This window comes from Cavia porcellus, unplaced genomic scaffold (assembly GCF_034190915.1).
Source record: "Cavia porcellus strain 051 isolate PalLab524CR breed Dunkin Hartley unplaced genomic scaffold, mCavPor4.1 scaffold_18, whole genome shotgun sequence".
NCBI lineage: Eukaryota > Metazoa > Chordata > Mammalia > Rodentia > Caviidae > Cavia > Cavia porcellus.
Genome location: NW_026947501.1, coordinates 23,005,964 through 23,022,339, shown reverse-complemented (window position 1 = coordinate 23,022,339; position 16,376 = coordinate 23,005,964). Strand labels below are relative to the sequence as shown.

The 16,376-nt window shown below is 46.0% G+C and overlaps 1 protein-coding gene across 1 annotated transcript; it reads right to left on the bottom strand.

Annotated features, from left to right (window-relative positions):
- Positions 1-1,123: 1,123 nt before the first annotated feature.
- Prokr1 (prokineticin receptor 1) lies at positions 1,124-14,921 on the bottom strand. Its single transcript, XM_003469040.4, has 3 exons — positions 14,383-14,921; positions 11,812-12,453; positions 1,124-4,330 (listed from the first exon to the last, which is right to left on the bottom strand). Exons 2-3 carry the CDS (start codon positions 12,294-12,296, stop codon positions 3,634-3,636), a joined length of 1,182 nt encoding a protein of 393 aa, XP_003469088.1. The 5' UTR covers positions 12,297-12,453; positions 14,383-14,921; the 3' UTR covers positions 1,124-3,633.
- Positions 14,922-16,376: the final 1,455 nt, after the last annotated feature.

Sequence of the window (16,376 nt, the reverse complement as noted above, 5' to 3'; positions counted from 1 at the left end):
CAGCAGTTACCTCCAGGGTTCTTGGAAAGGATCCTCCCTTTTCTTCAGGGTTGATGCTCCCTGCACTCCGGAGTACCATGATACGAGAATCCTGGACTAAGCTCCAAGAGCCAGCCACAGTGACCAGCTGTGGGGCCTTGAACGTATTCCTCCTCTTCTGGATTTTAGCTTCGTCAACTGTAAAATGAATGTTTTGAGTTTGATACTCTCACATAATGAGAAGGAGAACTGGACTCATTCTTTATGGATACATTCCAAAATTTGTCATATTTCTCAAGAAACAAGACTCATGGTTATAATTTTCTGGTAATCCTATCAGTTCTCTAGCACTCTTGCCCATGAGGAGCGTGGAATTTGTTTCATAGTCCAGAGTGTGCTGAGGTGACCACCACATTGCCTTCTTTTAGTGTCTTTAAGAAATTACTTTAAAATATGTACTTAGTAGACAAAATCTCAAAAGTGCCTCTTCTATTTTGTTATGGAGATAGTTTGATTTTTACAAAAATCATATCTATTTTTCTGCATACTGAAAGTATTTAAAAACCAGAAAAGAAATGTCTAATCACATATATCACCTTCTTGGACTGGTCACCACCTTGTGCACTGCTATCCACTGGGCAATCAGTTCAATAAACCTGAGCGTGGCATAGTAGTATAGGGTTGCCTGGTTCACTTTGCACATGCAGACATTAAGCCTGTTCAACACCTTGTGCTATTGGTATAAATGGGTCCTAAGATTTCAAGTGTTGACACTGAGAAGTTAAAAAGTATCAGTGACATCATCTGAGCAGACTTAAAAGGATGGGTCTGTAAAAGTCTATACATAGGGGCTGGGGATTTAGCTCAGTGGCGTAAGCGCCTGCCTTGCAAGCGTGTGGTCATGAGTTCGATCCCTGTTACCAATAAAAACAGAAAGCAATTTATAAAAGTCTATAAACCTCTTCGGAATGGAGAGGGGAGATCTGTAAGCAGTAGGAGCCTGAGGAAGCACTGCTTCCACCATTCACGTGACTGGGGAATGTATGCCACATTCATTCAAAGAACTCTCAGGCTAGAACCAGAAAAAGCACTGGGGAGGTGAAAAGAAAGTAAAAAGATAGTATGACTCATGATCACGTATATATGTATACATCTACTTTTATTTACTTGATGGCAACACAGCTTTGTTTACTATAAAACCACAAGCAGACAGTATATAGAAATTACAGATAATTAAACAAGTAAAAATACATATGTTTTAGGCAAAAAAGCAAGATGAAATTTGATTGTCATGTACAAAAAAAACTAACAATCACACTTGTTTAGCAATGTTCGTGGAAATGGTAAATACAATCCCAATAAATTGTATAACTGTCTTAATTTTAATCCAAAAACTAACAAGTGATTTCAGGACATAACATACAATTGTATTTTAAAAAATGAGAATTGCTCTCCAGTGTTTGTTTTAGGTTAATACTTTAATTTACTTTTATTCTTTCAGACAATTTTAAATAAACTATAAGTCTTCTGTGTAACAAAAACAAATAGGAAAAAATATGTAAGTTTTTGAAAATGTGGTTTCTAGGGATACAAACAACAAAAATAAACTTTAATGTCAAACGCACAGAGTTGGCTATATTTGGAGAGTAAATATTACACAGTGATCATTTAGCCTTATAAATGTCCTGTTCTTGAATTAAATAAGAAGGGGCAAGTCACTCCGTAGCTCTCCATGTTTACTGGGATAAAAGCGGACTGGGACACACTATTATTTTGCTCAGATTCTTACTGACTGGGATGCACAGAGGAAGGTGGTCAGTACTTTAAGATGCTCTGATGCTGGCATTTTCAAAACCTTGACTCATTGGCTGATGGGAGATTCACCTGCCATGTCCGTCCCACTCTGTCATCAAATTTCACAGCCTCCTTTGTACCACACGTCATTGGGAACATAAAGCGAACATACTGCTAAGAGAGGTAAGGGAACATAATTCACAGAATGAAAGCTAAAAGGAGGTGATGGCAAGTTTTTTGGCTACTGAAGCCAAGGAAGTAAGTAGGTCTTTGTCCAGGCACACTACAGTTGTTCATACATCCTCTTGACTACTTCTGTGATTGAAAGCATTTTTCTCACATATTAGTTAATTGGCTTCTACAGCTCTCCTGACAGTAAATACCATGGGAATTATTAGCTTTGTCTCAGAGAAGTTTTCCAAGGGCCACACAGAGAAAAGCCAGGGCTGGATTTTAGGTCTCCTGGTGTAAAATCCCAAATTCAAAACACCAGATGAGAGGCCAGTATAAAAAGTGGGATGAGCGGTCAGTAAACCAGTGGGGTCACCACAGCTCACTATTGGTCTTGCCCCCAGAAACTCATGTTCTTCTTCCTTTCTGATACACAGAGTCCTACCACTGAGCGACATCCCCTGCCTAGAGCTCAGGACTTCACACTGCGGAGTAGAAATGAAATGGCCTGTTCCTTCTGAGAGTGCTTCCGTCTTATAAGAGCAGTAAGTCTCAATCCAAAAGAATCATGACTGGGATGGGATTCAGGCACAGTGGCAAACACATCCTGCCCTCCGGTCAGAGCAGTGAGGGTACCTATCAGCCTGGCTGGCTTGGAGGGAGCTCTTCCTCTCATACTTCAGAGCCAGTGAGAGTGAAAAAATGTCTCAGCCACATCCAGGGGGCTACTTCAAAGCCTCCTCACCCCAAAGCATAAAGACATGAAAAGGAAGTGAAGGAATTAAAGGGAAGCCTACCTAATGGTCCACGCCAGAATAACAGAGGTGAAGCAATGCCGTCTTACACCCAGAGAACCTGAATCCACACAGTGGATTCTGACTTCCCTCTGGGGTGACAGTTCATGAAGCCAAGGAGACAGTCCCACACTGAGCCCAGGCTTCCCCTCTGCAGACTTTTCCCTAGGAACCCAGAACTTTATAATTCCTGTCCAAATGGCCTTCAGGGTTTTTGAGGTTTCTTCTCTAAGTCATCCTCCTGCTAAGCCTTGCAACAGATGTAGCGTCCTGGGCTTGGGCTTGGGCTTGGGGAAAGGAGTGTGGCTATAGGAAAGTGTTGCAGCGTGCAGACTTGGTCACAACACATAGGACGTCCCTGGGCTTGCATGCAAGGCTGATACAGTGTGGCTCAGACTGATAAGAAGTAAAGGACTTCCCAGAGAGTTTAAAACTTCTTTTCCCTTTTTGCTCCCAACCTTGCAAATGTTACGAGTAGACTCAAGCCTAAGGGCACTCCCAGAAATGAGTAAGATCAGTATGTGATGAACAGCTGAGATGATCTAAAGATATCCTCACACTCCAAAGAAAAGTACCCTGGCCTCCTTGCAGAAACCTGCTTATTCCAAACTTTGCATTTTACATTTGATTTGGTTTAATTCTTGTTTTGTTTTGTAAATTGTCACCAACATACTAAGGTTCACCAGTGCTTGCTCTTTGCACAAATTATACATTCAGTGAATAATGACCATTAGTAACAGTGTCTAGTCTCATCTGTTTTAGAAATTTCAAGCTCACTGAACACAATGAATCTGTGGTTGTCTATTTACACTGTCTGCTGAAAACCAAGAGGTCTTGGTTGAAGCATGTACCAAGCACATCTTGTCTTCTGTTCAACTTTGCAAGCTCAGCAGGATCATTTTAGTCTGATGCAGTCCACCTCTTCCGTGGCTGGCATCCCAGTGGTTCTGAGGTCCAGGTCAGCACTCGATTTACTCCCAAGGTAAGAAGACCTCCAGTGAAGCAGGATAATCTTCTTGAAGTACTTGATGGTGTTGTTCTTGACAGTCACGAAGCACAGCGTGTTGATCATGCTGTTGCTCATGGCGATGCACTCGACCACGTAGAAGGCGGTGAGGTAGTGTTTCTCCTTCACGAACACGGTAGGGAAGAAGTCACGCACGATGGTGAAGCCATAGAAGGGCGCCCAGCACAGCACATACGCCGTGAGGATGCCGATGAGGACCAGCACCGTCTTTCGGCGGCAGCGCAGCCGCTTGCGGATCTGCTCCGTCTGGAACCCGGGGACCTCCTTGAACCAGAGCTCCCGGGAGATCCTGGCGTAGCACAGGGTCATGGTGACCACAGGACCCACGAACTCGATGCCGAAAATGAAGAGGAAATAGGACTTGTAGTAGAGCTGCTGGTCCACTGGCCAGATCTGGCCGCAGAAGATCTTCTCCTGGGTCTTGACAATGATGAGTACGGTTTCGGTGGTGAAGTAGGCCGAGGGGATGGCAATGAGGATGGACACTGCCCACACCAAGGCGATCAGGCCAGTGGCTGTTTGACATTTCATCCGCGGTCTCAGCGGGTGGACGATGGCCAGATACCTAGGGCAAGAGTGCTGATGCAGTGAGAGGAGCAGGTACTGGATACAAATTGCATTTTTGCATCATGATGAAGGCCAAATTATACAGAGGAGAAAGCCTAAGGAGGTATGGACTTTCCAGAAAGGCAAACTTGAACACAAACCCCAGCTCCACTTCTCATCAGCCATGCAGCCTCTGGCGAGTTTAGCTTAACCTCTCTTAACCTCAATTTCTTTTCTTTCATTTTTAAAGATTGGGCATTGTTTCTGGCAAAGTTTTAAGCCTACTGCATACCAAAAAACTGGTAAAAATTACTATTACGTTAGTAATAATACTTTCTATCAATTTCTAGCCTGGCATAATTCCCAGGCCTTTTCTGTTCATCTTAAATTACCATGAGGTTTAGACTGAATCAACCTGGTGACTCCAAAGAGATTCTGGGAGAACTTGCCCTTTCCAAAGGAAGCTCCAGGCAGTTTGTTTTTTATTCCATACTTTTAGAATTACTGCTCAACAATGCACAGGTGGAGGGAAAGCATATGGCCATTTATCTCATTTTCCAGGCTGGAGAGGTGACCGACTCCCCTAAGGTCAGATACCACAAGACCCTTGATAGGAAACACTTAACTTTACCTCAGTGAGTTGATGTGCAAAATCAATTGAGAATATACATGAACATGTTTTTTGTAACCACAAAGCATCAGATGATAGAAGACAGCACTTCTGTTCATTACTAAAGAGCCCACACAGCAGTTACCACAGTGCCCCAGGAAGGATCGAGCCCTTTCTTGGAGTTGTGAGTCATTGGTGTGGTATGATTGCACCCATCCCAGAGAGTGAGTGCACACTTAGGCAGTGAGCTCTGGTTTCCTGGAAAGCTTTCTGCATCTGGCAGGGGGTGGAAACTGGAGAAGAAAGATGGAAGGGAGGTGGGAAGGCATGACGAATCAGCTCTGGACCTAAACACGTGCTCATGTGTCCCAGCTTACCCCAGGTAAGGCTGAGTGCAGCTGTGACCAGGACCTGATAAGAAGCCAACTCGATTCTGTTTCCACTCAAACCAACCCTTTGAGGTGGTCTTTCCCAGGATTTCGAACTGAGGACAGGTTCATTTTTGTATTGTGTGTACGTGATTATTTTCTGCTGGTTCTGTCCTTCCGCATAACACAAGCAAGCAAAACAACTGAACTCTGAGTGGAGAGTTTACCGGAGACTTCTGCTTTCCTCCAGCTCCCAGGAGATGATAGGTGACGCCGGCTGAGCTGAGTCCACCCTGGTCACTGAGGTGGCTGCCACAGTGGCCACAGCACCCATCTTTGGCATTCTTGCTAACAGAATGGTGCCAAAAAATGGAATGGGAATATCTGCAGAGCACCAGCAATGGGGGCTGGGGGAGGGGGCTTCAGAAAGGCCACAATGCTCCTGGTGTCATTAGTGCTTTAAATGTGCTCAGATTCCTAATGAAAATAGAGTTCTCCATTGGCTTATTTTCCCCACATCCGCCCTATTGTGTTAGCACTCTGTCAAAGAAAACTTCTGTGTTCACGTTCATTCACTACTTGAATTCTTACTGTATAATTTTGTTCCTTTCTTTTTTTGACAGTGATTTTCAGTGAATCCATAGGCAATAACCCCATCTAGGGTTCCAGGGTCTCAGAAGACCCAGCTTCACCACAAACTTGTTGTGTGAACTTGACTCGTCTTTCTCAACACTGTTGGTTAGTTTCCTTATTTACAAGATGGAAATATCACCTGGGTACTGAGGCTCCAGTGAGCTATGGTGTGTAAACAGGAATAAGCTATTGCTATGCAAGAAATAACTAATACTCTGAAGTGCTATTGTCAGAGTTATTCTGTCTACACAGCGGTGTTCTCCTATCTGTTATTGGCAAATCCTGCATTTGCAAGTCCCTTACTGCTTTCTATTTATTGAATCCCATCTTCACTTCCAAACAGTTAGCAGGGTTATTTCATCCTGACTATCTCTGATTTCCCCCACCACCACCAAATCCTTACCTGAGGTTAGTGCCATTTGCTGTGCAAGAGGTCATTCTGATACATTTTCCATAGACAAGTTACAGAAAATCATTTCCGTTAGCCTTGGCTAGGCTAGTATGAGAATTCAAGAGCTCTAGTATTGACAACACTTGCTTATGTTTATAAAGCATTTACAATTTACAGAGACAGTTGAAATCTACATCTGTATGAGATAATCTCAACTCCAAAGTATGAGTAAGAGAACAAACTTGTAAAGTAAACGGAGGTTTGGAGAAGTGACTAATATGCCAGAACTCACAGCTTGGGTCACAGAGGTTGACAGAGCCATGACTCAGACACAATCTTGATGCAAGTCCTGTGGCTTCTCCAACAGGCCATTTGCCCCTTCCCTTTCCAACAAAAACAGCCCATTCCCTTTCCTCCTGCTTTCTCAGTATCTCTGCAGCCATTTCCTCTTTTCTCTCTGTCACAGTTGATTTCAGCTTACCGGCCTTCCAAGAAAGGGTCAGATGCTTGGCAGCTACTTTCTCTTGTTATGACCACACCCTTTCTGGTCTCAAGTGTCTATACCTAGAGGGCCTTCGGTCCAGATCCATCCAAAGTCAACATTGCTTAGAGAACAAAGAATAAAGGCTGCTTGGCAAAGAGACACTCAAGGCGTAGTATGTATGATGGTAGCGGGCAGTGAACTCACTCTCCGTCACAGGCTCTGCCCCAGGTAACCATAGTAATGGCAGTTGCAGCAGCTACTAAAGTGATTGTGGGATGGGAAGTGCATCCCACCTTCTCCTGGGGGCAACCAGAACCCTCCAGGGGACATCTGGGCTTCCTTAGGTTGGACAAAGTTACTGAAACCTTTGTGGACCTCACCAAAGCAGAAAAAGAGCATCTTCCAACTAGTGCCCAGACTGGTGGGTTCCCTCAGAATTACAGATTAAAACAAAGACTCCCATCATCTAGATCTGAGGGACAGAGTTCTCTGAAGATAGTTTTTTACTTCCCTTTTTCCATCAGATTGGTTGAGGTATGATTAAAAAAAACACAGTGCCTAAATTCAAAATTGTGAAAATGTGTTACGGTAAAAGACACAGTGTCATTAATCCCACAGAAAATACTCCCTTGTGCTTTGAACGCATTCATCAACCCCTGGTTCTTGCCACTTTCTGAAGCGCCTCTTTTTTGTGAGTATCTTTCCATGGCTGCCTCAATGTCCTAAATTCAAAATGTTGAAGGGAATTCCTGTCAAATAAAAGCTTCACAGTGTGTCTTCAGCCACCTTATTTCCCAGACCTGGTGCTGACTTCTGGATCTTCCCCAAGGTCAAGGAAACCAGGACATGTCAGCTCAGGACATCAAGGCAAGAACAGTGCAACTATAGCTAGTCACAGGAGAGAGAACCTCTAGATCTGCCTCAGAAAATGACAACAATGGGATGTGTGTTTGAAGGCGGGAGGGGGTATTTTGAGGGTTGTTATTGGCAATGTATTTTTTACTATAATATTTTTAAAAATTTTTAAATATTCACTGTAATTTGTGATCAGACCCCATACTCCCTCTGTTGGATTTTGAGAGCTTCTGGAATAGGATCCTGTCCTTCTGATCTCTGTTCTCCTTATGTTCCTTTGTCCCTGCCTCTCTCTAAAATTCTTCACCTCAGACACTGCCACCTCGGGGCTTTTTAAAGACTGTTCCATCCTCTGGGAAAAGCTTTCCTTTCTTTTGCTGATGTTTATTTGTTGAAGGTCAACCTAAAAGTCGATCTCTTCCATGAAGCCTTCTCCGACCACTCCAGTATACAAGGATCTCACCCTTCCCTAGATTTCATGCAAAAATTGTCATTTATATGTCTTCAACCTTTTTATTCATGTAAGTTCCCTCTCTTCCTCATAACCTGCAAGATATAAGCTTCCAAGAGCAGTGATTGTCAACTTCTTTTACAAGCTCCCTGCCTATGAATTTGGGGCACCTTGTAGGATTTTAATAAAACTTCAGCCTCATCAAGTACCTAGCACTAGGTGAACAGAAATGTAAAAAATGCTGTGGTGACAGTTCTCAAAACAGATCACAATCTGGTTTGGAAAACAGGACATACATGTGATTCCCAGCATGACACTGGGAAGCGGTCTGGACCTAGGTAAGAAAAGGCCACATGCACAGCAAAGCTGTGGAGCTGTGCTTTGTAGACAGTGGAGCTACTGTGGGTCATGTAAGCAAGAGACAGCGACATGTACAAGGCAGAGATGAAGTCGGCTGCAGGCTTGCTTACGTTCCCCAAGGCACAGGACCTGATCTCTGTTCCTAGAACCAATCAGGTCGGTTCCTGCCTTGGGGCCTTTGCACTTATAAAGCCCTTATCTGCAAAGCATTCTCCCAGGCCTGACAAGGTGACTGTCCTGCCATCACTTAGAGGTTGGTTCAAATGTCTCCTCAGACACTTATGCTAATGTCTTTCGGACAGCAGGTGCCATGCTCAGTCTCTCTTTGTGCCTTTGTAACTTCTGAAATTACCTTTTTTTTCTGTTTGTCTAGGAGTCATCCTCTTTTGGATATAATCTCTTCTGTTTGTTTATAATCTTCATGAGGGAAAGACCTTTGTAAATTTTTTCTCATTCACCGTTATGTCCCCAGGGCTCGAAAGAGTGTCACATGATAGCTCCTCTACAAAAGCTGTTAGAATGAATACACATGTGAATGAAAGTTTAGAGTGGAAAGTTAGGAAGTAGCTGGGCAGAGCCAAGGTTCGCCAAGTACAGGAAGCCTAAAGGGAGACCGTGACATTGCAGAGTTAGGTAGGGGCAAGGGTGTTTTACAGGAGTGGCAGTTGAATGAATGTTAGAGAATGAGAAAGGCCAGGATGAAACAGACCTTCCAGCTTAGATGACTGGGAAAGCAGGGAGCAACAGTAGGAACAGAAATCCAAGCAGAAAGAAAATAGACAGTCTGTTCTGCTATATTTTGATAGCTGTACTTTAAAAAAAACCTAACATTATGATTTTGTCTAAACATCCTAAAAACAATTGTTTCAATGAAATTAGCCAATGGGAAATATTCATTAGCTTATCTGGCTTTGTGGTTGTTGTCTTTCTTCTTGTAAGAGTTAAGAACAACAATATGCACTATTTAGGGATTACTCTGTCCTAAACATTATTCTAAACAATTGAAGATAGCACTGCATTTAATTCTCAAACCAATGAAATACATTAAGTTTTCTTATTGCCCCCATTTTATAGGTGACAAAACTGAGGCAGAGAGAAGTCAAATAATTAAAATAAGGCTCTGCAGTGACTATGTGGCACAGCAAGAATCCAAACCTAGGTTCAGGAACTGGTAATGCAATCCTTAGAGAGGTTTCATTAAGAAAAACTAGAGGCATTTTCTATTGTCACAGGTGCACTTACACACTAAGATAAAACTTCATTCTCTCAAGCTAACCAAGTCAAACTTTAAACTCACCAGTAAAATTTTGTACAGCCCGTGAGACTACACAAAAATCAATGATTCCTAGACCAGGAAATTGAAATTAGATGGTAACAACACATTAAAATGAAATAATGTGAAACAAAGAACACAAATATCAATTTTTAAAAAGACTTAGTACATTAGAGCAGCCTGCTAGTGAGCCAAGGCCGAGGTTGGTGTGGTGCCAGCACACCGTGCTTTCCTGCAAAGGCAGGCTGCAGGTTTTCAATCACAGCCCCGCTCTGAACAGCAACAGTTCCCACAATGTAAAGTGGACCCCCCAATTCCTCTTTCTCGGTGTATCTAATTTGCATTGTGTAAACTCGTGCTGTGAGTGAAATGTCTACAGCATTTCAGACGAGGTGACTGTGGCTGAAGGAGAGAGCATGAAAGCTTCAGCAGAATGAGACTGACTGGCTTACACAGATATTACACATTACACATTAAAAATAACCCAGTACGCCTCTGGCACCCTTCCCATGGAAGCTCTCCTATGGGTGTCAGCCCTGTTGACCAGGGGGCCCACGCGTGGTAAAATGGACTTCCCCTCAGGAGCAGAGCCCACTCCCAGCTTCACCTACCTACTTTTCCCCTTCCCCTTCCTGGCCCAGAGCATGCCTGAGATGAGATGGCCTGCTGGCATGCGTGCTCAGGGAAAGACCCCATATGCTTTGACCTGCTCATATATCAGGAGAAGAAGTAGCAGTTTCTATGTTCAGGAAGAGTCCTGCAGCTCATCAAGTCCTGCAGCTCTTCCTTGGGGACTTGGGCAGCACAGCCTCTGCTTGACCTTTGCCCTCCTGCTCTGGCTGTAGGCTCACCCAGAGATCTTGCCTGGGTGGACAAATTCCTCGATATCCTCCTCTGGGGAAAGCAGGCAGTGGCTCTGTCTGTACTGCAACAGGCAGTGGACATTAAAGCCAGACTCCTTCTGACCCCTGTCCTTAGGAGTAGACCTTTTCCAAGTTGTTCTACCCCTGGATACCTTCTCTCTAGCTTTACAAAACACGCTCTGTTAGCTGTGCTCCTCTCGGAACACTGATTTGGGATGCCCTGACTTCTAGGGCCACGTTGAACCCCTCAAGTCCCAAGGCAATGGAACAGAGAGACCAAGCATGAATCGGGCTGTCTGAGTTGAAAGGGAGACTGGCCGCTCAGATGTTAGTACATGGAGGTCTGATTTAACCCTCAGGGTAACTGGTTATGAACCATAGCAAGGGACTTTGTTCTGAGACACTGAAAGGGCACAGAAGCTTGTTAAGACTATTCCCAGAACAAGGACCACTTTGGCCCATTAATATGAGTATATTCCACATGACAATAACTGTAAGAAACATTTATAAAGGATGTTGTCACTGATTTTATTTACTATCACTGGCAGCAGCTATTTTGCACAGTTGCATACAAACAGATATAAAGGTGCAAAGCGATCCATGCAAAAACAATTAGGCAAGCACATATTCCCTTTTTGCTTCTTAAAAATTCTCTCAGTTTCATTCAAAACTCAATTATTATTAGGAGATCATGTATTGGTAGATAAATTATTTATAATTACATTTTGATACATTTTAGATATACATACCAATCACATTCATCATAGGGAATTTGTACCTATGCATAATATATCTTGATTCTCATTTTTTTTTTCAATCTCCCTCCCCTCCCTACAACTCAGTCGGGAAAAATTCATAATAAAATAAAAACTTACCTTGAAATTTTCAAGTTCACTCCAGGAGTAACTGCCTAGAACTTAAACATATCCCTCACACCTGTCTACTCCAAATTGGAAATAGGCACAGTGTGCATAGCAGGCTCACAGCAGTGACTGAAAGCCTTTCTGTTGCACAACTGTAGGAGGCTCCACTACCTCCTGCCTGCCTGAAGGCAGAAAACTAGAAAACTGCTCTATGGGGAGTGCCCCACCCATCCGTTCTGTGGGGAGTAGGGGTCATTCTCATCAATCTGTCAGTGCGAGAAAGCAAGGGCCCATTCCAGAGTCTCCTCCTCCCTGAACACTTCTGTTGTCCCCATGCCCCTGCACTCACCTGTCAACGGCGATGGCCAGCAGGGCATTGGTAGAAACGTAGAGGGAGACAGTGCGCAGGTAGTTGACGGAGGCACACAGGACGTGGCCGTGCTCCCAGGAGAGCTGGCGCACCACGTAGTAGTCCATCTCGAAGGGACAACAGACAATGGCCACCAGGAAGTCAGAGATGGCCAGATTGGCGATGAGCAGATTAGTGAGGTTGCGTAGCTTCTTATAGCGGGCCAGGGCAGCAATAAAGATGAAGTTGCCCACACCACAGACCAGCATGATGCCCACCAGGGCCATACCAATGACAATCTTGGCAGCAAAGAAAGTGCGGGAATTGGTCACGTCCTCCTCTTCATCCAAGGGCATGTCATAGTCACCGTAGCTGAAGTTGAATGGCAGGGAAGCAGTGTGGGCCCCACGAGAGTCAAGCACAGAAAGCAAGGTGGCGGAGGAATTGGTGGTGCTCTCATCCATGGCCCCCACAGTGATCTCCATGTGGTCAGGGGGTGCGGGAGGGACACTGCTGGGAATTCTCCCGGGGTGATAGCAGTGCAACCGATGTCCTCCTCTGTGCTGACGCTGAGTTCTCCGTTAAAGAGTCAGGGTCCCTGCCAGCAGCCTTGGGGTATGGTATCCCAGCTCCGTGCTAAGCCTTTGAAAGACACACAAACAGTTGGTTACATGTTGAATGAACCTGGCTGAACCTAAAACCATCCTGTAACCTAAGCAGATCCATTAGCCACCTGCTCAGAGTGAATATGGGGTGATGGTGTGGAAATAAACAGACAGGAACCGAATGAATGGAAACCACATATTCACTTGACTAAGGAAGACTACATTGCTAAGGAGACAATCAGGCACTGACTTTACTTATTTCTGTTTCACCAAATGTACTTTTTCTCAAGAACCAGAAGTGAGGATGTGGAAAGGTTGAAGAGACCTGTTCTGAACTCCTGACACCATCCTGACTGCCTGACTATGTCCTAGGTGTTCCATTCTATGGCAGCAATGGTTCCTTTCCAGTGGCTCAAAAAAAAAAAAAAAAAAATCTAAAAGCCAAAACAGAGGGACAACTTTGAGACAGTGTGTTTGCTCCCCACTAGCTGATCTGGCAAATCACAGATGTAAAATCATGGAACCAGGTACCAGCTGCCTTCTCCCAGACCCACCCAGCTTCCTTTCCCACATCAAAGTCTGCTGTGATCCTAGAAGCTGGGAGCAGAGCTTTCCAAGGCCTGACCTCCAGCAAAGGCTTGGGGGGCTAAGTCTCAGCCTGAATGCATTAGATAGGGGACCCGAGCACGGAACCCTTCCTCAGCTGGCTGTGCGTCCTGAGGGAAACAGCTTAAACACTCAGGATTTCAACATTCTCCAGGCTGGAGATCAATAATGTCTGTAATGCACAGAGCTCCCTGGAGAGGGAGAGTGTTACACCCCAGAATGCAAGGAATTCTGAGCGCTCAGGCCAACGAGCTGCAGGCAAGAGGAAGAAATATTGAGACCACCACACTGCATAATGGTGTAGAACACAGCCCCTTCCCCTAGCCCTGGCCCCTGCTGGGTCCCTCTCAAAGCCTAAAGACTTCAGACTAGGGGGCTGGACATAAGAGAAGGGCTGGGGTCTGGAGTGTACCCTAAATATCAAGAGAACAAGGAAAAGAAGAATGGTGGCCCTGGAAAAGGAAGACACCAGGATGATGCGCAGGACCTCCCAAGAAAGCCTGCTGCCCAGGCTGCTCAAGAAGAGGCTCTGGAGCCTGTCCTTAGCCTTGTGGCTCTGCACCCCAAGAGTTTCAGCCCCACTGCTGTTTCCGTCTCCCAGCTCCTCATCTGGATTCTGTCCGTCCTCTGAGCTCTCCATCCTATCCAGCAGGCCGCCTGCCTCTGTCCCCATCAGGCATAAAAAGCAGGACCCAGAGCTGAAGAGCCAGAGGGGCCAGGCTTGAGTACCAGTGAGACTTGGCTAGCCCTTTGCAGGCCCTGTGTGTCGGGTACCCCTTCTCAAAGGCTACTTCAAGCATACCACCAGGAAGGCTCAAAGTCAGAATTTAAAACCAACAGTACAGAAACTTCTGAGGCGGAGGAGAGGGCTAGAAGACTAAGGATTTGAAGAGAAATTGTTCTTGTCTTTGCTCCTGTATTCTTGGATCTCAGGATAGAAGCTCACTGGCAGTCTCCACCTCTCTACCCTCTGTACTCCAGATGGGGAAACCTTTCTAGCCCCTAGTCACCCCACACATGCTACTTTTAGCACTCTCTTGCTTCCAACTCTCTCTGTCTCTCTGTCTCTGTCTCTGTCTCTGTCTCTGTCTCTGTCTCTGTCTCTGTCTGTCTCTCTGTCGTCTCTCTCTCCCTCTCTCTGTCTTTCTCTTTCTCTCTATCTCCTCTCATTTCTCCTGTCTTTTTCCTCCTGGGAGCCTGGGTGACTATACCTAAGGACAGAGGGCGTTGCCTGGCTCTCCTGAAGAAATGCACGCTTTAGAGTCCCCCCTCCCCCTTTAAGAGCCCGGCTGCCCGGGCCTCCCAGCAGCCTTAGAGAGCTGGGGTCCCTGGAGCGACCTCCGGGAGGGAGGCTCAGTACCTGTGGCCTGCCGACGCCTGCAGTCAAGGGCCAGCTTTCTTCATCCCAGGGCTAGGGACCGGGATGCTTCTCCCAGAGCTTCTTATCTCTTTCTCCTCTTGTTGAAGATTTTCCCCAGGCTTTGGCACGACTCGCGCTCACGCTGCAGGGGCAGAAGCTGGGAGAGGCAGCTGGGCTCCGAGGCCACCCCTGCTCGGCCCGCCCCTCTCTCGCTGTCCCTGCCCCCAGTGGTCGAGGGATGCTCAGACTCCAGGAGGCGAGGCCAGGCTCCCGGGGTGCCCGAGCGCGGACGGTTCGGAGCGAGGCTGCCTAGGGCTCACCAAGGCGCAGTTGGAGAGGCAGGTGGTCCCCTGCCGCTGGGTTGGGACACAGAGCGGCCGCTCCGCTGGAGGCGGCAACTAGGAGGGAGTGAGGCAGGAGGACAACACGTCCTCTGACTCGGACTCCGGGACGCTGTGGCTTGGGCGGGAGGCAGGGTTGTGCGCCCAGCCCGCAGGCAGTGCCCTGGCCAACGGCTGGATCTGCCCTAGGGCTCTGGACTCCTCGTCCGCTCACCTGGCCAGTCCAGCGCCGCCGCAGCCAGAGTGGGCGGACACGGGCCAGCTGAGCAGGGAGCTTTCAAAGCGCCGGGAGGAGCCTGGCTGCTGCCCACAACATTGCCCTCCCAGGACACCACAGACCTGGAGATCGAGATGTCCCAAACCGTGGCCCCCTGGGCGAGCCCAGCTGCACAGCAGGACTGTCCATTGTCAGCTGCCAGACACCACTGCAGGAAAGAAGTTCAAAGAATGCTCTCTGGAGTGGGGTGGCCACAGTGGAGAGAAAAAGGGCACTCTCCTTACACACACACACACACACACACACACACACACACACGCACGCATGCACGCACGCACACACACATGCATGCATGCACAGGGCATATCTTTTCAAGTTAGATGTCCAGAGCTGATTTGCAGAACACAGATTTCCTACACACGCCTATAAATTCTTCAAAATACTACACATAGAATTACCCTGTGATCAGCAGTTCAACTTGAAAATACTTAACTCAGAAGAATCAAAAGCAAGGATTCAGATGCATGTAACCAATGATGAGAGGAGCATTACATACAATAATCAAGAGACAGAAGCTACCCGAATGTCAATCAACTGAGAAATGGATAAACAAAATATACATGATATATAATACTGTCAAATATTGAGTCTTGAAAAGGAATAAAATATACCAAGTGTTGGTGAAGATGTGGAGGAATTGGAATCCTTGGGCACTGTCAGTAGGATGTAAATGGTGCAGCCATTGTGGAAAACAGGGTAGTGTTTCCTCAAAAAGTAAATGTATCTGATGCAGAAGTCCTGGAAATGGGAAGTGAGGCTGGTTGAACAGCACCGAGTGTGTACTTAATGTCACTGAATTGGGCATTTAAAGTTATGAATGTTGTTAAGCGAATGTTACATAAATTTCTCCCTGTAGAACAGCTCAGAGCTCCTTTGTGAGGGCTCTATCCTGTGCCTTCCAAGATTGGCCTCCAGGTGTCTGTAATGGAAAAGGTGCTTCCTAGGATCTGGGGCTCCAGTTCTCTGTGCCACCATTGAACTTTGTGACTTCAGGAAAGGCACATGTCCTCACCGAGGCTCTGTTTAGTGAGTGGAGCTTGCTTAGGAAGTCACTAGGGATTCCAGTGCCTTGGGCGCCATCTTGCCCTAGCTCTATCCCTCCCTGGACAAGTACTTTGTTCATTGGCATAAACTGCCCTTTTCAAAAATGACACAGCACTTTCATATCTCTGAGGTTCATGTTCCCTGGGACACGGAACAGGATAGTGGTAAAGAGCTTAGGCTATGGAGTCAGTTGCCTCCTTTCCACATAGCTCTACAGGCATGTGATTGGGTAGTAGGGTAACCAAACCTAGCTTTCCTTATTTATTAACTAGGGTGACAATAGCTTCTGTGTCATAAGGTTGTTGTGAGGGTTTAATAAAGTAAGACAGGTA

What these genes read in the sequence shown, in the direction of transcription:
- Prokr1 (XM_003469040.4), bottom strand. Translation starts at nt 12,296, where the DNA reads ATGGAGATCACTGTGGGGGCCATGGATGAGAGCACCACCAATTCCTCC. An exon ending in CTGGCCATCGCCGTTGACAG is followed by an intron (nt 4,331 to 11,811) that starts GTGAGTGCAGGG and finishes CTCTTGCCCTAG; the next exon opens with GTATCTGGCCATCGTCCACC.